The sequence below is a fragment of the Lemur catta genome, chromosome 16 (genome assembly GCF_020740605.2).
Source record: "Lemur catta isolate mLemCat1 chromosome 16, mLemCat1.pri, whole genome shotgun sequence".
Classification (NCBI taxonomy): Eukaryota; Metazoa; Chordata; class Mammalia; order Primates; family Lemuridae; genus Lemur; species Lemur catta.
The window spans coordinates 24,139,811-24,163,837 of record NC_059143.1 but is presented as its reverse complement, the minus strand read 5'-3'; the positions used below and the strand labels follow the sequence as shown (position 1 = coordinate 24,163,837).

The 24,027-nt window shown below is 35.7% G+C and overlaps 1 protein-coding gene across 1 annotated transcript in view; it reads left to right on the top strand.

Annotated features, from left to right (window-relative positions):
- Window positions 1–24,027, top strand: part of CCDC178 (coiled-coil domain containing 178) — a 351,257-nt gene that overhangs the window by 110,008 nt on the left and 217,222 nt on the right. Inside the window, exons 14-17 of the mRNA XM_045527704.1 lie at window positions 13,092–13,154; window positions 14,310–14,471; window positions 16,011–16,124; window positions 23,349–23,494. Coding sequence (XP_045383660.1) covers window positions 13,092–13,154; window positions 14,310–14,471; window positions 16,011–16,124; window positions 23,349–23,494 — 485 coding nt within the window. The remainder of the gene's footprint in view (window positions 1–13,091; window positions 13,155–14,309; window positions 14,472–16,010; window positions 16,125–23,348; window positions 23,495–24,027) is intronic.

Sequence of the window (24,027 nt, the reverse complement as noted above, 5' to 3'; positions counted from 1 at the left end):
GAATGTAACATTGCAATAAAAAGTTTCAAAAGCTTCCATCAGATGTTAAGTACTTCTCAGCACTCCAGTGGAAGGCTTCTGTGTAAGCTGCATAGTCTTGTAGGATGTTTTGCTTGAATGTAATGGAATTCTGATGGAAAAGTGAGAACAGGCCCTGTGTGCTGGTGGGTAACCCCTCTGCTGGCCTGGGGCCACATTAGCTGCTTGGTGGCTCAGGGACTTCTCCTGCTCAGGAGAGGATACACAGTGGTTTGGGTGGCTCAAGGGCAGATTCCACATTAGAATCAGAGTGCTAGAACTAAGTGGAAACTTGTAAAAAGGAAGGAATGAAGTAGAAAGAGTTTTTTGCAAGCCCATTTTATGTTGGACTCTTTACACGTATTAATTAACTTAATGTTTGCAATATCGTGCAATTGTTATTAACAATTCATTTTGGGGATAAAGTGATTTTCCCAAACTAGTATGGCTTTTAGGCAACTGTGTAGAGTTTAGAGACCAGAACATCTAATGCTTGACTTGGTATAGTCAGTAAGATATTAGATTTATAGTCTGAGAAATTAAGATTCAGTCAAACTCAAAACTTCAAAATTACCATACTAGGGGGTCATTTTTAATTTTAGGAAAAGACAATATATTATGTCCCTAGAAGGTTTCTGTTCACTATAGTTTAGAGGTCTATGGCTTCCCTTGAGTACTTTTACAAATATTTTAACCAATCTCTAATTGTTCTTTAGAGAAAATTCTTGGCTCCCCCTTCAAATACTATTTGTTCACCTCTGAGACAAGGTTTACCAGCCCTTCCTTTGGGTAAAATCAAAGTCCTAAACCTTCTAAAAACCTTTCTTGGAGGGCAGCATAATCTCTTCTAGTAAAGGCCTATTTAGAGCATCTCTAGTTCAGTCAACAGAAATTTCAGATAATATTGATAATATTTAAAAATGGTCACAATATGGACATTCTAAAAGAAATCATTAATTTTTATTCTAAAGGATGCATACCTTATGGCTACTCATATCTAGAGCATGTTACTCTTGCCCCATGTACAGTAGCCTTTATTGAATTATGAATTGATGTTACATCCTTGGCTTTTAATAAATGTTGGTAAAAAGTATTGGCCAAAATTCACCATTTCCACTTGGATTTTCAAACTAATATGAGAGCTAGTCATATTGTCAATATGGTCAAAGAAACCTATGCAACTAATTTACCTGAGATTTTTAGAACTAAGAAAAAGTTAATTTTTCTTGACAAAATTATAATTTCTTTTTTGTTAATAATAAGGTATTCGCTAAACTTTCTTATTTCCTTCTGATTTAAGCAGCCAGAAGCTCAGATTTACTTATGCTATGCATTTTTAGCATAATCACTCTTTTTTATTTCTCTATGTTCCATATTTATAACTTTGATCTTGTATCTTTTTGCTTTTGTTTCATTGGTTTCTAATTTAATAAGATGCTTTTCTACTCCATTTAGAAGCAGCATACTTTGCCAAAACTGAGCAGACAGGAAGGTATTACCTGTAATATGGGGAGCATCTATCTATATTAGTGGGAAATGGTTGCTGGGGAAAAGCAAAGGCAGATGCAAGAAAAGCAGAAATAGTGTGAAGATATGATAGGATTTAAATCCTTCAAATGGCTGCTGGGTAACCCCTTGATCAAGCACCAGAGAAGTTCATTTTCATGACACATATTTGAGGGAGTAAATAAACCCCAAAATATGATAGAAACAAAGCATTGAATATTATGAATCTTGAGAGTACAAAATGTTTGAGGACATAAAATTTTATTTGACCTGCTGTAAATATCATATGGGAACATAATTTCCTTCTCCATTCTCCAGACTCTGAGCTTTGCTTGCCAAAAAATAGGTGGTAAATTGACTCTTTAGTATTTCCATTTAGTTCTCTGAACCCTTTTTCTACTTTTCTTCTCCCTTTTCCAAGGGAAATGTGGTTCAGTTGAAAGAGTGTGAACTCTAGAGGCAGATGTTTCTTTGATTTGAATCCTGGTTCTGCTAATTATTTGCTCTGAGAATATTGAAAATATACTTAACTTTTATTATCCTAGGTTTCTCATGTCCTAAATGAATATAACAATACCTACACAGTACCTCTGGGTAATAAGTAGATAATATTATATATAAAACATTTAACTTAGAGCCTGACTGATAATATAGTCTCAAAAGTATTAGAGATGAACAGTGTAAAAAATACTCCATAGCATGGGGCTACCTTTGCTGTTCAGGATTAAAAAAAAAAAAATCTTTAACAGCTGACCTAAACATTCTAATCTTAAATCTGTCTCCTGATAAGTATGATGAACATGTAGATCCTAAACAACATTTTAAAGTAATGATAGTTATTTGTTGAGTGCTTAACATGAGTGATGCCTTGAGTAAATGACTTTACATGCATTATCTTCTTTACTTCTAGCAATTATGGAAAAGAATTTTACATATGTGAAAACTAAAATTCAATAATGGTATATTGATATAGTAACTTATATGTGCTGAAGTATCCAACTCAGTGTAAATTAGAACTTTTCTAGAAAGTAATTCATCACTATATGTAAAGAACCTAACATTTATAGTCTGTAATTCAGTAACATTATTTCTAAAAGTGTGACTTTAGATCTTTAAGCAGGGAGGGGCAAGATGGCGGATGACAAAAAGCCGCCAGCCAGAGTGTCTCTGCAAGAAAGATAGATTTTGGAAGAAAGTGAAAAAAAATAAACAGGCAGACAAACATGGATCGGATGAGGGTCGGAAGGAAGGGTGCCTGAAAGTACGGGAGACTCCATGGGAAGTTGTGGAGGATAATTGGAAGGAGAAAGGCCACTGAGAGGCTTGAAGAGCAGCGACAAGGGTAGGTGGAGCAGTTAAATTGCCCCTCCCTTGCATCTTGGACTGTTGCTGGGCTCCTGAGCAGTTGAGAGAACTGCTAACACTAGCCCAGAGACAGCTGCCACCAGTGAGTGGTTAGCCTCTTGTGGACAGGGCACCTCCCACCCCACAGACCCCAGCCAATCAGCAGGCCCCATATTGCGTCATGACCCCGACCCTTTCCCCTCCCTCCCCACGGCTGCCACAGAGAGAGACAATTTAGCCACCATCTGGAGGCATCTTCAGGGAATGGGACCTTTCTTTTTGGGGCCCTACAGCAGACTGAGGGGTACACAGACTGTACTGTAAACTCCTTACTAGCCAGCCCTGCCAGGTGCTGCTTGCTAGGTGACTCCAGGAGAGCAGGGCAAATCCCAAGGTGGAGAGACATTGATCCAGCTTGGGCGCCCTGTGGGTGACTTGAGACCAGCATTTTTCTCCCTGGTAGTGTAAGGGATTGATCCTGGGGCATTGCCCAGGTGCACAGAAGGGATATTTGTGAATGGGAGCCTACAGAGCTGTGTGTGCACCCTCAGGGGCAGATCAGTGTGCTTGAGGGGCAACCCTCCTCCCACGGGAGGGCCATGCTCCCAGCTCAGACTGTGATCCTGGGCAGGGAACCTCCTGGCCTGCATCACAGTCAGGGGAGATCTGCTGGCTTCAGGTTATGCCTGCTAGACCTGAATAGAGGAAGGTGGAAAGGAGTGAGGCTTGCTCCAGACTGTAGGTCTCAGACAGCCCCTCCACCCGCCAAATGTAGACTTTTCAGCTGAGTGGGGCCATTTCAGCCCCTCCTGGCAGCTTTGCCCAGAGGTAGAGAACAGACCTTTGACCCCTGCTAACAGCATTTGTGGAGCTTGAGGACAGGCTCACCCAACCCAGCTCTGCCCAGACTCAATCCCTGACCTGCCCCCACTGAGGTGCAGAATAAGGACACACCTGGAAGTCCCAGGGCCCCACCCACCACCTGAGGCACTAGAGTGCCTCTCCAGAGGAACAAGAGCTGGTTATAGGACCCCAAAACAACATTGCAGCCTGCTCCTTCCAGCAAGCGCCACCTACTGACAGGGAGGTCATTCTGCACACCCTTTTACTGCATCTACTGACTCCTCATACAGGATGTGGTCGAATCTTGCCCACAAACACCACCTACTGGCTCAGAGACTAAACAGTGTGTGTCATTATCCAAACAAAAATCTAAAAGTAAGAAGCAACAGCTGATCCAGATGGGAAGGAATCAGCGAAAGAACTCTGGAAGTATGAAGAATCAAACGGAAAGCACACCCCCCCAAAGAGGAACACTAGCTCTCTAGCAATGGACATTAACCAAATTCAGAACACTAAAATGACAGAAGAAGAATTTTAAACATGGATCGTAAGAAAACTCAATGATATATAAGAAAAAATGGATAACCAACACAAAGAAATGACAAAAAAAAAATCCAGGAAAATTCACTAAAGAAATAGAAATATTAAAGAAAAATCAAATAGAACTTCTAGAAATGAAAAATTTATTCAGGCCGGGCACGGTGGCTCACGCCTGTAATCCTAGCTCTGGGAGGCCGAGGCGGGTGGATCGCTCGAGGTCAGGAGTTCGAGACCAGCCTGAGCAAGAGTGAGACCCCGTCTCTACTAAAAATAGAAAGAAATTATCTGGCCAACTAAAAATATATATACAAAAAAATTAGCCGGGCATGGTGGCTCATGCCTGTAGTCCCAGCTACTAGGGAGGCTGAGGCAGTAGGATCGCTTAAGCCCAGGAGTCTGAGGTTGCTGTGAGCTAGGCTGATGCCATGGCACTCACTCTAGCCCGGGCAACAAAGTGACACTCTGTCTCAAAAAAAAAAAAAAAAAAAAGAAAAATTTATTCATTAATTACAAAACACAGTGGAAAGCCTCAAGAACAGGGTAGATCGAACAGAAGAAAGAATCTCAGGGATTGAAGATAACAGCTTTCAGTTAAGTAAGTCAGTCCCAGAGATAGAACAGAGAAATAAGAGAAAAGAAACTATAAGAATTCTAGACGAAAATGTTGGAAAAACTCTTATAGACATTGGCCTAGGCAAAGAATTTATGAAGAAGACCCCAAAGGCAATCACAGCAACAACAAAAATAAATAAATGGGACTTAATCAAATTAAAAAGCTTCTGCACAGCCAAGGAAACTATCAGGAGAGCAAACAGACAACATACAGAATGGGAGAACATATTCACATGTTCCACATCTGATAAAGGGCTGATAACTAGAATCTATATAGAACTCAGGAAAATCAGCAAGAAAAAAATCAAACAACTCTAACCATAAGTGGGCAAAGAACAGGAACAGAAACTTTTCAAAGGGAGACAGACTAATGGCCAACAAACATATGAAAAAATGCTCAACATCTCTAATCATCAGGGAAATGTAAATCAAAACCACAATGAGATATCACTTAACTCCAGTAAGAATGGTTTTTATCAAAAAGTCCCAAAACAACAAATGTTGGCATGCATACAGAGAGATAGGAACACTCATACACTACTGGTGGGACTGCAAACTAGTGAAACCTCTATGGAAAGTAGTATGGAGATATCTCAAAGAACTAAAAGTAGAACTACCATTTGATACAGCAATCCCATTACTGGATATCTACCTAAAGGAAAAAAAAAAGACTTTTTATAAAAAAGACATCTGCACTGGAATGTTTATAGCAGCGCAATTCACAATTGCAAAGATGTGGAAACAACCTAAGTCCATCAATACATGAGTGGATTAATAAAATGTGGCATAGGTATACCATGGAGTTCTACTCACCCACAAAAAATGAAGGATAATCTAGCACCTCTTGTATTATCCCGGATAGAGCTGGAGCCCATTCTACTAAGTGAAGTACCACAAGAATGGAAAAACAAGCATCACATGTACTCACCATCAAATTAGTTTTAACTGATCAACACTTAAGTGCACATATAGTAATAACATTCATTGGGTGTTGGGCAGATGGGAGGGGGAAGGAAGGGATGGGTATATACACATGTGATGGGTGCTGTGTGCACCCTTTGAGGGATGGACAAGCTTGAAGCTCTGACTCAGGTGGGGCAAAGGCAATGCACATAACCTAAACATTTGTACCCTCATAATATGCTGAAATAAAAATAAAAGTATGACTTTAAAAAAATAACCAGATAACAAAGATGAAGAAACCCAACAAATATGTATGTTTAAAGATGTTTCTAATTAATTAAATGTATAACAACCACAAGAAAACACAGTCCACGAGGGCAACAGTGATTGTCTATTTTATATACACTGCTACTTCCCAGTACCAGAACAGTGCTTAGAACAAAGTAGATATTCAATAAGTGTGGAAACCATGAATGTATAGTTGTAATATCTAGTAGGAAAATTTAAATACACAAATTTCTCAACGATACAACAGTGGTTATGTATATGAGTACAAGGATAATTGCAAATTCATTCAATAGGGACATTTTAAAAATTAATGGGACTTCTGCTTTTTCAGTGCTAAGAAAGATCTTATTAGACTAACTCTAGCAAAGATAACAACTTTAAACACAGGACCTAAAAAAGAAATTACACCAAAAAGTCACAAGGCAAATCTGTGCATTTAGAGTTTCAGAATATTTTAATTTAATTTAATTTAATTTTTTGTAATTTTAAAACATCCTACAGTCCCCCTCTCCCCCACATCCACATATACCCTCATAAAAAAAAAAAAAAAGATAAAATAGTGTTGTGTGCTATTTTTCGATAGAATCAAGTTGGGCTTCAACCTGTATTTCCTCTTAGAGTCCCGGCCACCAAATAGTGTGCTAGCAATGCACAGCCAGAGTTACCCTGTCACACCAATTTAGCCCAGCCCACAGTTATTTGAACAAATCTCAAATTCTGCCTTAAGAGTTTAATTTTTTAAGTGTCTTCCTTTCGTGATCTCAAACCTTATATAATGAGTTCTCTAACTTTCTTCTTAGTGCCCCTCTGTCACTGGGGAGCAAACTGATGCTATTTCTTTGATTCTGAGCTTAGATCTGTTTCTATTAAGTGTTTACTCCTCTTTCCCCTTAGAACATGGGTTTCCGGGCTCCTAGCTTTGCTCCATCCATTCTCTCCCGTTCAGCTTTTTGTCCTGGTACAGAAGTCTCTTTGAGCAGAATAGCTCTCTGCTGCCACCTTCTGGTTAGTGACTGCTAAAACCAGGCTGCAGGTCAAAGGTGATTTAAAGTGAGCTCTTTCCAATAGCTGAGATGCTGTCACTCCCTTTGCCCCAGGCTGCTTCTAAGCTCTTCAAAGTGATCTTTTGGTGTCTCTTTCATTTTCTCCTAAACCATAATTGAGTAGTTATGACAGAGACACCTTATGGCCTGCGAAGCTTAAAATATTTACTATTTAGCCCTTTCTAGAGAAAGTTTGCCAACCCCTGCTCTAAAGAATACAGAAATAGCACATGTAGGCAGCAGCCACTGCCTGGAGGGTGGAGAGAAAGTACCCAAAGAAGGAGTATGCGTGGAAGAGGTACCCTCTTAAAACAGTGGATTTGGAGCAAAGAGGCAATAATTAGATAACAGGCACAAATGTATAATCTGCAAGCAAATTTTTCTAATTTAGTGGGTTGGTATATGTAACTGAGCACCATGCATTGCATTTGTCTGTTATAACTTTTGAGTCCCCTTTAATCTTAAAGAGTCTCCTATATTTAAAAAAAATTTAGTTCTTTATTACATTGACACATTTTTAAGAGTCCAGGACACTTATTTTGCAGAATTTCTCTCAATATGGATTTCTGTTTTTGTTTATTCATGATTACATTCAGGTTAAACACTTTTGGGAGAAATATGAAATAATTATAATAGTTATAATATTATAACACTATATCAAAAAGCACATGATATACGTTTGTCTCCTTGTAAGTGATGTTAAGTTTGGTCATTTGGTTAAAGTTGTGGCCAACAGATTTCTCCATTTCCCCATTGTAATTAACCAAAATAATCAATTAAGAAATAATTTAAGAATATGCAACTATTTTTTCCAGAAAATTTTCAGATTATGGTCTAAGTATCTATTAGAGATTCTTAGTTGAATCCATTATTGGAATAGGTGTGAAGTGGCAATTTTCCTGGGCTTTCATTCCCTTTAATGAATTGGCAACTTGAAGAACTCAAAGGCCTGGCACAAGCTGGGCCTTAGGCCATGTTTCTGGAGGAGGAAGTCTTCCTTCAGTTTTTATTCAGGTACTTACACTTTTAGAACTGTTGCATACAATCCTAAATCAGAACCAACCTCCCTGCTTTTCCTACCACCTCTCTCATTTCCCCACATCTCAGGAAAAACATCTCATAGGCCTTCTTGTGCCATCCATCCTCAAGATGCTATTTATGAATGAAAATCTACATGATGCTGACATTATAATGAGCCCTGAGTTTCTCATTATATAAAGAGATTATTTTTAAAAAGGATATATTTGAGTTTGAAAGAACCTGAAACTTTTACAGTTTAATTCTCCAACCTAGAGACCAAAAGCAAATCATAAATCCATTTGTTCAATAAATCATTCATTCAGCAAATATTATGCAACAGACACAGTACTGGAAGCTGAGATAGAGGAGGGAGCTTACAGTAAGTCTCACTTGACTTTGTCAGTACGTTCTTGGAAACTGGGACTTTAAGTGAAACCAATTTGACCATAGGCTGATTGATGTAAGCAAGAGCCAGGTTCCTATGGCACATTTCTGGTCACAAAAACACCAGCAAACTTCTAAATGAAGACTCAAAACTTTTCCAGTAATAAATATTGAAATAAATGTGAGCTATACATATACTTAAGAAAGTTATAAAAATAAGTAAGATAATTATTTACCCAATTATTCCAGTTCAGGGTCGTGGGTGGCTTCTCTCGGCAGCTCAGGGCACCAGGGAGGAACCAGCCACGGTCAGGTTGCCGTCCCATCGCTGGGTGCACTCGCACGCACCCCCGCACTCAATCACACTGGGACCATGTACACTCTCCAGTAAACCTAACATGCACATCTTTGGGATGTGGAAGGAAACCAGAGTACCCGGAGAAAACCCACGCAGAAACAAAGAACTGGCACAAGCTGTGTGCAAATTCCACACAGACTGTGGCCTGGTGGAGAATTGACTTTTTTCCCCTCATCAACGTTATAACAAAATGACATTGAATGAAATTATGTTATTCGAGGACCTGCTATTACTGTATTGTGCTGTAGAATGTGTCCAAGCTATAGTGTCATGGAATCCTGGGTCCTAATACCTGTTTGACGAATAGTCATGTGACAAATTCCATGACATCAATGACCTCAGTTTAGAAAGTGGATAACAGCATTTTCACTAAATATTGACTAAATGATTCACTAAATGATGAACTTACATGCACACACACACACACACACATACAGATGGTCCCCAACTTATAAGAGTTTGAATTATGATTTTTTGACTTTAAGATGGTGCAAAAGCTATAGACATTCAGTATAAACTGTACTTCAAGTACCCATAAAACTATTCTGATTTTTATTCTCAGTATAGTATTCAAGAAATTACATGAGACATTCAACCCTTTATTATAAAATAGACTTTACTATAGATGATTTTGCCCATAGGCTAATGTAAATGTTCTGACCATGTCTGAGGTAGGCTAGGCTCAGCTATGATGTTCAATAGGTTAAGTGTATTGATTATTTTGACTTATGATATTTTTAATTTAGGATGAAGTTACCAAACATAACCTCATTGTAAGATGAGGAGCACCTGTGTATACACAGGCAGCTCTTCTTCTGCACAGCACTGTGTTAACTAAAATGTGTGTCTATCTGAGTTTATCCTCATTTTGTATAGTCCCAATATGCATAGGTTTCAGTTAACATGGAACTTTACAAAAAGCAAAGGCTGCCTGTACTTATAAAACATTCTGGTAAAGTGCTTGGGGTACAGCAAATTCTTAAAAGTGGTATCCATATTATTAAATCAGGAAAACTTTTTTTTTAACAACTACAGTAGCTCTCTGTCATTCTCCAGCTTCTCTTTCTGAACATTTTCAATGATGGTGCAATCAGTATTTCACTGAGCAGACCACACTCTAGTTCTTGTGTTAATTCTACCTGCTGGTAATTTGTACTCATTTATTCCTGGTTCTGCTATCAGCAGCTACATAATTCATGTTGCATAATTCAAAGGCAACATCTCCCCAGAGCTAATAACTTTTCCAGAAGATTCCATTTCAGACCCCTGTATGGCATCACTAGCAGAATGGCATCTCTTTCACCCAAAGTCTCAGTTCTGGTCTTCAATCTCTTGGCTGAGTGGTTGAGTTACAGACTTCAGAGGTATCTCAGTTGCTTGGAAAGCTTCATAGTAAGGGAGGCCCTGCAAGGAGAGGGGTCCATGAGAGTCAGGAGTCTGTACGCTAAATACACCTATCCCTTTGAAGGGTCCTAAAATCTAGGTGTCACTGAGGTGTTCTCAGTCAAATTGTATAAATTAGCATCCTGGTTTCATCACCTGCCGGCTTTGTGTGTTTGGGCAATTTACGTAAGCTGTCTCAGTTTTTCTAGATACAAAAGGGATGATAATTGTTATTTTATAGACTTTGTTATGAAGTTAAAACAAGATAATTTTACACAGTGGGCATATAATATATTTTAGCCATCAATATTATTAGGAATACAAATGGTTGTTTCATTGAGGGGACCCATGGCGTTTATACTGTTTGGTGGATGAAATTGCTCTGATTCCCGTTCAGGAATCAGTTAAGTCATTTTGCTTAAAGTCACTCCCCTTTCTGGGGCAGCTCACGTCCAAGTATCAATAAATATGAGAGGATAGCCTTGCTATCTTGGGGCAACCTGGGTAAAAACTGAAGGTCTGTTCTTGCTCCATGGCTCCCCGTGGGGTTGGCAGAGGTAGTTGTTGGGACTGTTATCTCACCTCATCCTATTGCTCTGCTCGATCCTGCTTCATTCCTCTGCAGTTCACAGGAGTTGATCCTAAGTGTGCTCCTTAATCAGTACCCTGCACACTAAACTCTACTCCAGAGTCAATTTTAGAGGGAACACTGCCTATGACAATAGGATGTGAAAACAAAGCAGTTCCTCACCCAGATGTTACACCCTATGGCCTAAGACCTTTGAGCAGAGCTCTCCTTACATCAGTTATTCCTGTACTCTATGGTGTTTTGAAATCTTAGTAACTCGATAGTTCTCCTAGGAAGTGTCCAGCTTCTGGGCATTTTGCCAGAGCCTTGATGGCCGAATCATATTTTAACTAAAGAGTATAGCACCATGGGAAGGCCTTGAGCATCTGCCTGGAAACCCTCTCTGTGGCCTTGTGTCTGGTGTAAGTATGACGTTGGCAAGCGCAATCAGTGACAAATACTCTCTGTCCTGGTGACTGATCATTTGACCCTGCTGTCTGGGTCACAGAGGTCTGGGAGCAGAGCAGAAGACAGAGCTTGGAAAAAGTTCTGTGAGTTGCTAGAGAGAAGTTCTAGATGTTTTCACTATGAAGAGCACAGATTTGTCCATTGGTTACAGGTTTTGTATAGATAACACATATCTCAAATGCACTTTTTTTCCTTTTCAAAGAATACAATTGTTTTAATCTTGCAGTTTCAGACTCCTTGTCTACTTTATTATAATTTTTCATACACTGCCTACAGAAATTTTTAGCCTTACATCCATAAGTCCTTTTTGTACATTAATTTATCTAAGTTAAGAGTCTTGAAGTAATTTCAACAATGGATTTCTCTCTCACGAGTTGATGATTAAAAAAACTTCAAAGAATGAATATATGGGTAAATATTAAAGAAACACAAACTGATCAATCCATATTGCAGCCAGAGTGATTTTTCTAGAACACATACTTTGATTAACATCTCTCACTACTTTTCTTAATGTACCTAAAAGATTCTGCATGATCTGATAGTTGTTTATTTCTTCAGCTTCACACCATTCACCACCCTCTCTCCAACATACAGAAGCACAACATATGCACAAATACACACACACTCATTTTTCAATTATTAATAGTTTTAGATAAAGATCAAATGTAGCACTGTACTTTGAAATATGATATACTTTTCTTTAGCCTATAAAGGAATTTTAAATTTTGTTCCATTTTTATTAAATATTTAACAAATTGATAAAACTGCACTGTGTCTGCTATCATGTTAAAAGGGGCCTCTAATTTCTTTTAAATTATCAAAATATATCATTGTATAAATTGGTTTTATGTGTAGGCATATCCTTAGGCAAACTGATACATTAAAGTTATTACTTTACTTATCACCTTTATGTTTCCTTCTTTGGAATTTTTCCTTTACTTTAGGGGAGCATAATTTTGATGAGTTGCTATGCCAAGTACAGGAAGGGTTGGAGGAGAGACCTATAGGCATGTTTCTTTATATTGTCTCTATAGGCCCTGGGATAGGATGGGGAATTCAGTAATGAAGTAGGGATATTAGAGACATCTCTGAATCTGCATTATTCCTCTTTGCAAAGCTATACATCACTTCTGAATATGGAGGACAGGTTAAATTCAAGCCAACTGCTTTCTCAAATCAGGAACTCCAAGATGTAATTCTAAGGCAAAGGAACTTTATGAATTACTTCAAATTCTTGTTTGCGTGATAATTTAAAGCACTATTATAAACAATTTAAGACAATGTATGCAGGTAAAGAGAGAAGATGATTTTTAGATTTTTTTTTTTTTTTTTTTTTTGCTCACTGGCTTTTAAGGCATGATTTAATTTAAAAAAAAAAAAAGATTTTTGTAGGCAAATGGAGTCCCATCACATTTTGCAGACTTCACACACTTGAATGTATCTATTTTGTTTTCAAGGTTCAATATGTTGATTCTGGAAAGTAATATCAAAAATAAACTGATAGGTTTTTTAAAAAAGAAATTGATGACTGTCTAGTTTTTACTTTCAGATTACTTTGATTTTTTGAGTTCAGGAGTATAAAGTATAAACTGAATGGAATTGAAATTTTGTAAACCTGGTGTTATATACCACTTGATTACTTTGCCTCAAATAACATCAGGTGTGTTTTTAATTTTATAATACTCAAATTATAATGAATATTTGTACTTTATTACAACATAAGTAAAATGTATCTTGTATTAGCAATTGTCCTCAAGAATGTATTTTGATAGTCTGAATAAAACTCCTGTTTTAAAAATGTGCTAACATACAGGGTAGAGAAGAATTCTTGAAAAAATTCACTCGAGGTAAAGTGGCTACTGGAATGATGATTCAGGTAATACTAATTTGGTTTCAATATTTTATTCTTTCTTTAATTTGCATTTTACTTAGCATTTTAAGTTTGCCCATAATGAGGCATCTTGTCACTACTTGGTTTGCAAGCCAGCAGTTTTCTCTCCTTAGCTGATGACAGTTGCCCTCTGTGTACAACTAGCAGTGTCTGATCATGCATAAAGAAACTGACCTCTAATACACATATCTCATTTTGTGGCTTAATGGGAATTTCTGCCAGTCTAGTAAAAGGGCAGTGAGATCTTATTCCTAAGTGTCTAACTCGTTAGTTGGCTTTGTGATGATGTCATATTTTCTTTACTTTTAGTGTCTTTCACTTGAATTTCTTTATTTAACCCTGAAAGAAAAATATGCTGTGATATTTCTATATAAAGATTTTAAAACTAAAGCATGTAAACTAGCAAAATCAACTTTAATTTTTTAATCTTTGTCTACTGCTTGCATATCCTTTGGAACCCAGTTTGGTTTTATGATCTATGGCATGTTTCTAAAATGCCTCCATGTCAGAAATACATGCGTATTTGAAACCAGCATTACTATTAAAAGAAAAATAAAATTAAGAGTTGAAACAGTTCACAAGAGTGTTATTTGGGATTATCTGCAGCTCTGGTCCTCTTTGAAGCAAACCCAAATTTTGTGATTTTTTTTTTTTTCTGTTAGGAAGTTTGGCATTTGCAAACATAGCAGCAGTATTTCTCTGTTTCTGTATGTTTGAAAATACCAGATTTTCTAATTTATTTTTCTACATATATGCTTTATAATGCCATAGTCTTCCCAGCCCTTTTTGCTTAATATTTTGCTATTAACTTCATGTTCCTTGCTTTTATTTGGTCCAAGATAGCAGGACTTGCATATATTCCAAGATGTGGTGTTAACTTATTGTGCTCCAATACTTGTAAGATTGTTTGATTTTTATTGTCTATTAAAACTTTTCTCTCATTTCTTCTAATAGTAGCTGCCCTTTAATATACTGTTTGCTGTTTAAACATACTATATTTGTACCCATTGCTTTTTACTGTAGTGTTTAGTATTAGATTTTCAAATAACAACAAAGGTTACTGCCTGACACTGAATAGGGGCTCAGTAAATGGTTAGGTAATTAATAACTCAATGAATTATTTAAAATCTTTGCTGGCAGAAAAACCTGTATTCCATTCATGAAGCGCAGCTACTGGAGAGGCAGGAACTTGTGAAACAGAAAGCCATATATGACCTGGCAATGGCAGAAATAGAAGCACCTATGCGTCAACTAGAAGAAGAGGGAGCAAGAATCGGAAGGATCCACCAAGAGCAGTCTGATGTAAGCATTTAATAAATCCAGGAACTAATTTGTATGAATATTTAGGCTGGTAAGTCATGTATGTAATTTTACATTATTATTTGGAAAATTATGATTTTACATGGGAAAATGATGGACAAACTAAGTATTTCAGGACCACACAACTAATCTACAGTGAAACCGTGTAACAAGACAATAAATGCTATTACATAGAACTTCATACTCTTAGAGTCTACTTAGGAAAAGCAGTTTCCAAATGGGTGAATAGTGACTTCTCTGGTGTGAGTGCCCACTATGGTAAACTTAAGTCAAAGTCTTCACTGTTTGTTGATGAATTGCTAAAGTAACGTGTACTTGAATATAAAATGTAAGGCATCTTGACATTTTCACGGTAAATTTTGAATGCATGTAGACGTTTAGACAGCTAGGGTGAAAAATAAAGTAAACATTGATAAAATATTTTCGAAACTACAAGTTTATGTCAGTAACTGATATTACTAGCCCTTCCCAAAGAAAAATTTAGTAGAAAAATATGTATACATGCTGTCATTAGTCTTTGGAAGAGCTAGAGGGTGTGGCAAGAGTCATACATTTTTGCCCTTCCCTGCAGGGAGGACATACATATATTTATTTGGCAACAGGATTTTTTTCCTCTGCAAATGATGATGTAACTTTATATTCTTATTCTTTAATAATTTTCAAAATGCCTTTATTTTTAAAAAATATTGTGATTGACAAAGTGTTCCAGTTATAAAGGTTTGTTTTTATCTTCAAAGCCTCCCTATGAAATAGGCAAAAGGGAGTTTATTCATATTATAGACTTGAGAGAACTTGGGTCTAAACAGCTAGAGCAACCTGGATAAGACTTTAAAGCATGGAAACAACAAATTCTGAGTGCCACTTTATTTGTGGCCTTTAACGCTGTTGTAATGCTCATGTAACAAGTACACAACCAGTACTAACACCTAGTGGGATAAATGATTTTAATAATGGCTCCCCCTTACATTAATGATGGAAATTTATTAATAGCATCAAAAGCCTCAGTGTAACTGTCTGAATATGGTAATGAATTCCAGAAAAGATTAATGACTTTTGTTTCCCCTTATTTTATAATAGCCATGGTTTTAAATCCTCTTGTAGTTCAGTAATCATTTTTGCTCTTATTTTATTTTAATAGTTAAAAAATAATAAGAATTAGTAGTTTAGCACAAACTCTAGGGAAGAATAAGTTTTTACACACTTTTTAATAATAATTGCTAACAATTTGTACTTGGAGGTATAATTTTGGTTAAAATATTGTAAATATCATAATAAAAATGTATCAAGTCTATGAAATTTATTAGTTTTTGATATATTTTGGTTTTCTGAGATAATGCAAATAGAATACTGGGATTTGGGATATTGTAGTATGTTTCTGTAATTCACGTGTGGTGATTCTTTCCCTTTACTTACCAAAATAAACACAGTTCTCATTAAAATAGTCACTTAGGTACTATTTGGTCTAAACCAAGTTAATTCAGTTGCAAATGCTGAACATCTTAATACCGGAATGTTTCCTAGGCACTTAATAAAATAATGGAGAGGAAAAAGAATGTTAAAATACAGGTGAAAAAAACAAAGAAAAAATTGCAAAAAAAGGAGAAGAAAACCCGTCATGCACTAATAAAAACTGAGGTAAGTGATTTAACTTCAAAAAATAATTTTGAATTTATAGTTTATTTCAATTAAAACTATTCAAGCAAGTTTAATTTTAGGTGGATGTGTCTCATTTCTAATTAGTTGGATTAAATTGACTCTGTGTATGTGCAAATATGCACATGTCTTCATCTACTTTCTCTTACAGTGTCTTTCACATTGGTCTAGTCTATCAGGGCCATAGTTCCAAATCAGGATAAAATGCAAAGCACAACTGATATCGGATACAGAAGTCTACTGCTTTATGTTATTGCCATGTATTGCTTGCAGTTTTAAGGACTCAATGAAGAAGAAGAAAAGGGTGAAAAAAAGAAAGGAAAAAAAGAGAAAGAAAAAAGGAAGGATTGAGGAAGAAAAGGAATGAAGAGGGAAATTGCTATGGTCTGAATGTTTGTGTTCCCCCCGAATCATATATTGAAACATAATTCCTAATGCATTGGTATTAAAAAGTGAGACGTTAGGGAGGTGGTTAGGTTATTAGGGCTCCCCCCTTTCATGAATGGGATTAGTGTCATTATAAAAGAGGCCCAGGGAAGCTTGCTCACTCCTTCTATTACATGAGGATGCAGCAAGAAGGTGCCAGCCATCCTTGAAGCTGAGAGGGAGCCCTCACCAGACACCAAATTGGCTGGTACTTGGTTCCTGGACTTCCCAGCCACTAGAACTATAAGAAAAAAATTTCTGTTGTTTATAAAGTACCCATTCTAAGGTATTTTGTTACAGAAGCCTGAATGAACTTAGGCAGGAAGGAAGGAAGGAAAAAGAAAGCGAGAAAGAGAGAAAGAAAGGAAGGAAGGAAGGAAGGAAGGAAGGAAGGAAGGAAGGAAGGAAGGAAGGAAGGAAGGAAGGAAGGAAGAAGGAAAGAAGGGGAAACTGGGAAAGGAGAGGAGTAAAGGAAGAAGGAAAGAAGAAAATGAAAAAAAGTTAAATTTAAAAAATAGCATGATTACACTTTTGTTTAATGCATGAAATTTTCTATTGACATGTCTACTGTTTTAGCTCCAAATCATCAATCTGACATTTTTAAACTACAGAATATCACATTTAATATAAACATGCTTATAAACTAGCAAATACTTTCTTTTCAGATATAGTACTCTGAATCATTAATGTAATATGATTATTATAATATTAATATATAATTTGACTATGTAGGTTAATATTCAAAAAGACAAAAATTTAATTTCAAAAAATATGGATAATTTTTAAATTTTAAACCAACTACTACTAATATTGTGTTCTCATAAAACATGTTCACTTAGCCAATTAAGGTAATTTCTTTCCCATTCATCTTACTCCTAGTCTATGCAAAGCATTTATTTAGTTTGTCAGTTAAAATAAAGCATTGACTCTAGGTAATGAAACAATAGTCTATTTTGCTAGGGAAAACAGCACCACTGTCCTTCATTTTGGTGAAGACAATGTGGAGCATAAGATTTCTATTAATAAATTATATAACACTCTACTGGAGGCACAGCTCACATAAAAGACATCTCAATAAGCAGCACAGTTCAAGGACCAAATAATACATTTAAAAGATTTTTATTTTTACTTCCATTTCATAAAGGACATTGTGACCTGAGCTACAGTGATATCCCCTTCACCCCAAACAACACTTTTCGTATGTACTCTTTTCCTTCCTCTCAATGTTCTTCTACCCTGCAGGTACACTCATCAGTTTCCTGAAAAGTCACCCTTCCTATTTGGCTCATGTCCATCTACCTCTTTCCTTTTTATCCCCAGCTGTGTAGCAAGAACACTTTAAAAAACCTGTCAGACAAAGGAAAAATTTGATTTGGAGATAGAATCCAAACTTAACTGGCAGAGTCAACATCCTTTTTAGCCAACAGAGGGAGAAGAAAGGCCAAGAGCATGCCAACCTTAATGCTCGTGTCTTACGCATGAACCCAGTGTCCACTCTACATTTGGCACTATATTCATTGTATCCCCAGGTAAAGGAAAGAGTAGCTTCTCTGAGAAAGGTGACTCGGAGTGTATGAGGCTGAGGCAAGGGGGTAGACGTCATCCTTTCTGAGAAAAATGAAGTGGCTGAATTCCAGGGTTGCCATGGTTGTATTTGGTGAAGATTTCACAACAAGAAACAGCTCTGTCCCAAGGCTTGGTGAATTTCTCTGAATAGGATAAGGCTTAAATAGAGTCAATATGCTTAAGAGAGTATCCTCGGTAGTGGCACTTCTAAGAAAGAAGGCACACTAAAATTTAGGAATTACAAGTAACACCTAGAAGATGTGATTACTCCAGGAGTGAAAAATGACTGTGTTGATTCGAAGCAAAAAAGAAAATCATTTTCCCAGCATGTGTGTTATCTTCAGCCAGTGCTATCTGTAGAAATCTGGTAGGTCAGCCACCTATTAGCATTTTCATCATTATCAACACCATTTATTGATGTTGATTTCAATGTACTGACAAAGGCAAAACACATGGCTTAGATTATTTCATCAGATTCTTACAGCAACACTGTACAATGCATAGCAGGGTAATTGGTGCCTTGTAACACTCAGTGATTGCTTCCCCACACCGCCGACCCCATTATATTTTCTACAAAGTAGAGGTTGGGATTTGTAGTATGCTAGATAGTACTGTGTTTCTACAAATGGGACTAATGTACAGACTAAAACATTTGTTCATATTTGATGTCTACATTTTACCCTCAAGTTGGCATGTAGGCAGCACAAACAAATGTCTATATATCGAAGGGCTTCAGGGCTTTTCCCAAGTTAGAAATATTTCCCCCATGAATATCTTCACATCTAAGATTCCTATCTTTAAAGAATTATTGGATACAAGAAAGTGGAGTGAGTCTAATTATATTTAACTTGCTATATGTTAAAGGTAGTTCCAACAGGATGTATTGGTGAATGGCATATGGGCCCTGAGAGAGAGGTATCATCATATCATTTAAAAAATGTATGCCCTGTACTGGGCCACAAAAGAAATATCAAAATAAAATTTACAGAGGAAAATAATAATAATAATAATAGATACTTTCTTCATGTTTACTATGTCCTAGGCATTGTTTTAAGTGCCTAGACATAATAACTCATCTCATCTTGGTAATAACCCTATAAAGATTTTGCAGTTATCTGCATTCTACTATTGAGAAATATGATGCCTTGTTTTTTGATTAACTTGTATAGGTTAATGCAACTCATTAGTGGTAGAATTGGAATTCTGACCCAGGCAGTCTGGCACTGGAATCTATGCTCTTAACCATTACCTTGTACTGGTAAAATCATCTAGGTTACTTTTGTTGACCACAATGAAGGACAATCATAAATCAATAAATAAAAACATGTATATACACTACTATAAATATTTTGAAATTCACATTTTCCTTATTAATTTGCTTCTGTGCTAAGGGGTAATTAAAATAGAAATTATCATTTATTTATGGATGTCCAATAATAATAAACTATATAGCATAATTTATGGACTAGGCCAAGATGATACATTGACATTATCAATAAATAATTTTGATTAAAAAAACCTAAAAACATTTGACATGTCTACTAAGGGCAAAAATGGGAAAATTAAAATTAACAGCCCTGGGAATGATTAAAAAGGACATAATTATATAAAGAAGTGAATTAAAGAATGCTATTTTGCATAGCAAAATGAAGTATATGATTTATTTACAAAATACAAATGATGAAAACTGGGTCAAGAGAAAAAAACACAGCAAGAATAGATCAAAGAAATATAATTTGTACAAACTCCACCACTAAAAACAAGGATGAGCCCAGCTATTTTATGAGCTTCTCTACAAAGACCAGTTATAGAACATAAGAAAGCATGGAAAGCTTCTGAAATCATTCTCTAATGATAATAAAACCCTAAAATTATAACCAAAAAATAATGGCAAAATAAAAAATCCATAGGTGATATTTCTTATGAACATAGATTATCAGATATTAAATATACCAACTAAATGAATTTTACAATATTTGAAAAAAATACCAGATAAAATCAGGTTTCTTTGAAAAATGTGAAAATGACTCAACATAAAAAATGTACTACTATAATTTACAATATTCACAAAAAAAAGCAATTAGCCTTGACTGAACATTATAGCCACTAATGATTTAAAAAGAATATTTTAACTATCTAGAAATAGAATAAAAACATCCTTATTTTGACAATGTGTGTTATACTGTGCCTACCATATTTTCTAATACTTAATGATTAAGTACAATACATTATACTTAATGATGAAACATTAAGAGTATTCTCATTAAACCCAGAAATATAACATTCTTGGCAGTGCTTAATACTCAGCAAAGTATTATTACTAATAACAAATTACTTCTGACACAAATAACAAAAGATGAAAAATAGGTGTTCAACACTGCAATTGAAAGCAAACACAGTTCTTATGGCCCTATCTCAATAATGCTTTCAAAAATATTAAGTAAAAATTGTCAAATATGGTATACCTAACAAATACAAATTCCAATGAAAAACATGGCTGAATACTTTTGTGTGTGTGTGCTCAATATTATAGAAGGTACAAAGAGTTGGAGGTTAGCGAAGAAGAGTTAATTTTCTTCTATTAGCCCTTCAAAGTAATTTGTCTTTCCAATTACTATTGAGCACTTACAGTATATTCAACATTGTGGGAAGTCGCTGGAGATGGGGAAGTGAGAGCAGGACTTGGCTTACTCAGGAAGCACGTTGTCTTGCTCAGAAGTAGGCAAGAAAGGGGCAGTATGAAAACACTGTAGGCAGAGTCATGATAGCAATGTAATGAGATGTGAGAGGATTGTGTAGGAGGAAACCTAAGTGAACAAAGGGAATCTGGGAAGGTTTTCCAGAGAAGTTGACGCCTGAGAATGAGGAGAATTGGTAATGGAGTAAATGGAGGTTGAAAACTTGCCTTGCTATGATGTAGTAGAGATTAGAGATCATATGTATGGAAAATGTAAAAGAATAATTGGTATTTGAAGTATTATAATGAATGGTTTTCATTATAATTATAATTATATAATTTTAACTTTATTTTTAACATTAATTTTTAGCATTTTAGAAACAAAACCCATATTTGCAGAGCAAAGAGATCAGGAGAGAATGCTATGTGTTGTGGAATTATTTAGTTAATACCAGTAGTTCAGTATGGTCAGATCCAGAAATGTCTTGTGTGCATGCTAGTGTACCTCATTCTAAGGAAACTTGCAACCATTGTAATATCAAGTGTTATTAATTATAATTTATTGAGTACCAGTTTTGCCAATTGGTGTACAAACAATACTGTAGACACCATTTCCGTCTTCTCAGAACTTAAGTTTGAGGACAATTTTATCTTTCACTGTGCATGAACCTTTCAATTATGGGCTAAGCTGAACAGTATTACTGAATTTTTACTATGTTTAACCCCAATTTAAGCCATAGATATAGAAACTGAACTTATTATATTCAAAGTACACAAAAATATATTTATTAAATCTTAAATAAAAATTAAAAATATAATCTGAAATAAATATTTTAGAATCTGAATATAATTTTTATTACCTGGTATTTTATAAATACATATTTAATACTTTGAAAGTTTTCAAAAGAAGGAAATAATGAAAAATATTGTATAGTAAAATATTAATTAATTGTAATTCAGATTTTCAGACCCTTCCAGGCCTGGACATGAAAGTAGCTTTGGGTGGAAAGCCTCCAAATTGCTGAAACCTGTGTCACTCAGGCTAGAGAAAAAAACACAGGGCCAAAGAATGGTCAAATTACAAATGTACTGTTTTTATGGCTCTATTTCTATGTGTGGTAGTGACACTTTGGCATTCATCAAAGGACTTACAAATAGCTCTAGGGGTCTCCAATTTTTTTCTCACTCAAGATATTCAAGAGTACACTCTTAAATGACATGTGGCATCTACTAGTTTCTTCTTTCCAGACTCAGCCCACTATGGGGACATAGAGGAGGACATGCTGCCCGTGTTTACCAAAACCTCACTGATGGTACCTACTAATGGTGCCCAAATACAATCTTTGCTTTTTACTGATATCCACAGCAAGTGCACTGTCTCTTTCATTCATTTGTTGTAGAGTCCTCTGATGCCACATGCAGCATTGTTAAATCAGCTGGTATGGTCTAAGTTGTCGATATCATTGCTTCGAAGTCTTCTAAGTTTCCCATGAGAGTTGTCAATTAAGACTAAGGAATGATTTATGGAATCTGATCTACAAGTCAAGTTTAGTGATAGACACCATGCTGTACCCAGAATATCTGTATTTACATCTCTTCCCTCTTTCTTTGGGTTGACTATTTTCCCCAGGAATAACATAATACCCCAGTGGAGCCATCAAAATATATTAGTTTGCCATCTTTCCACTACATTCTAGTATAAGAAAAAAATATAAAAAACCCACTCATTATCAGCATAAAAGTTCCAGAACCTCTAGAAAAAGAAGGAAAGAAAACAGGAGGATATGAAAATTCAAATGTAGTACCCTGTGTTTCAACTCTTAAACAGCAAATGTTTATAGGAAAATACATATAAAAGATTAGTTATTTCTTTTTGAAATCTGAAAGAGTATATAAAGAATTAGGAAGCATAAGGGAGGAAAATAGAGCAAAGGGAGCAACTGAAATCTGTAGAATCAATTGAGATGGTAACACTAATTAGAAGCAGTTCTGGATATAGGGAATAATATTCAATAACTCAGTCAATGAGTGAGTGAATCAGTCAATATGAACATCAATAGTCATGAAGGGATCATGTAAAAATAGATGGAAAGTCAAATCTTCAGTCTGGAATTACGCAAGTCCACCTTGGGAAATTGTTCTGGTAGTAAATATTGGCTTCTTTTGCTTGAAAGATCAGAACAGTATATATCCTTGGCCACCTGCCAATGTATAATACATGATACATGTTTGAAAACTACTCACTGCATGTTTGCATCTTGAAATGACATGCTTGTAAGGTGTGCAGATGTGTGTGTGTGGAAGGGGGGCAAGTTTGTGTAGGAGGGGGAGAGAAAGAATAGTTTTAACTCTTTTTGAGAAAACTCATCAGATACAACAGTAAGAATATAAACCTAAGTTGTTACTCATATTGATAAAAGGTTACTATTTCCTTTTAATTGTTCACACAGCCAATGTATTAATAATTGTGTCCCAAACTGCAAGGATTTCTAAATCCAAGTATTTAAAATAAAACATCCCTGTATTTTTTTTTGTAGGATGAACGCTCAGTGATTTTTCACAAATTAGAAACAGCAAAAAGTAAAACAGTTATTTGCCATGAAAAAATAGATGAATTGGATGAGGAATTAAGAGCACAAGAAGAGAGAAAAAGAAGTTTTGATCAGGCACTTGAAATTCTAAAGTAAATACTTAAACTTTGTTAAAATATGAAGTATGTGTAATATATTATTAATAAGAGAAATAAGATGAAATTTCTATATTTAAAATTCATTCTTAATATAGTCCACATATTTTATCATAATTTGATGTGGAATATACATATGATATTGAATAATTTTGGTTTATAAAAGCATAATCATAAATCTTTTCATTATTTTTCCTTGGGTTTATTCTTATTTGAATAACTGGGAATGTTTCTCCTTTTCCAAGAATAATAATTGTATTCTTTATGATATTAATAATATTCTCCATTAATTTCAGATTTATCAGTATTTATATGCCATGTTTAATAACTTGGGGTATCCATAGATACTCCCTTAGAACTGATGTACTCTTCCTAACTCATCTTGGTTCTTATTTCCTATTTTCTAAAACATTGAGAGCTGAACTTGAAGGACTGTTACAGAAATATGCATTGGTCACATTTAAGAACAATAGTCTAATTTCAATATAGAAGGCAAATATGAGCATTAGCAAAATCATGATGCTTGAGGG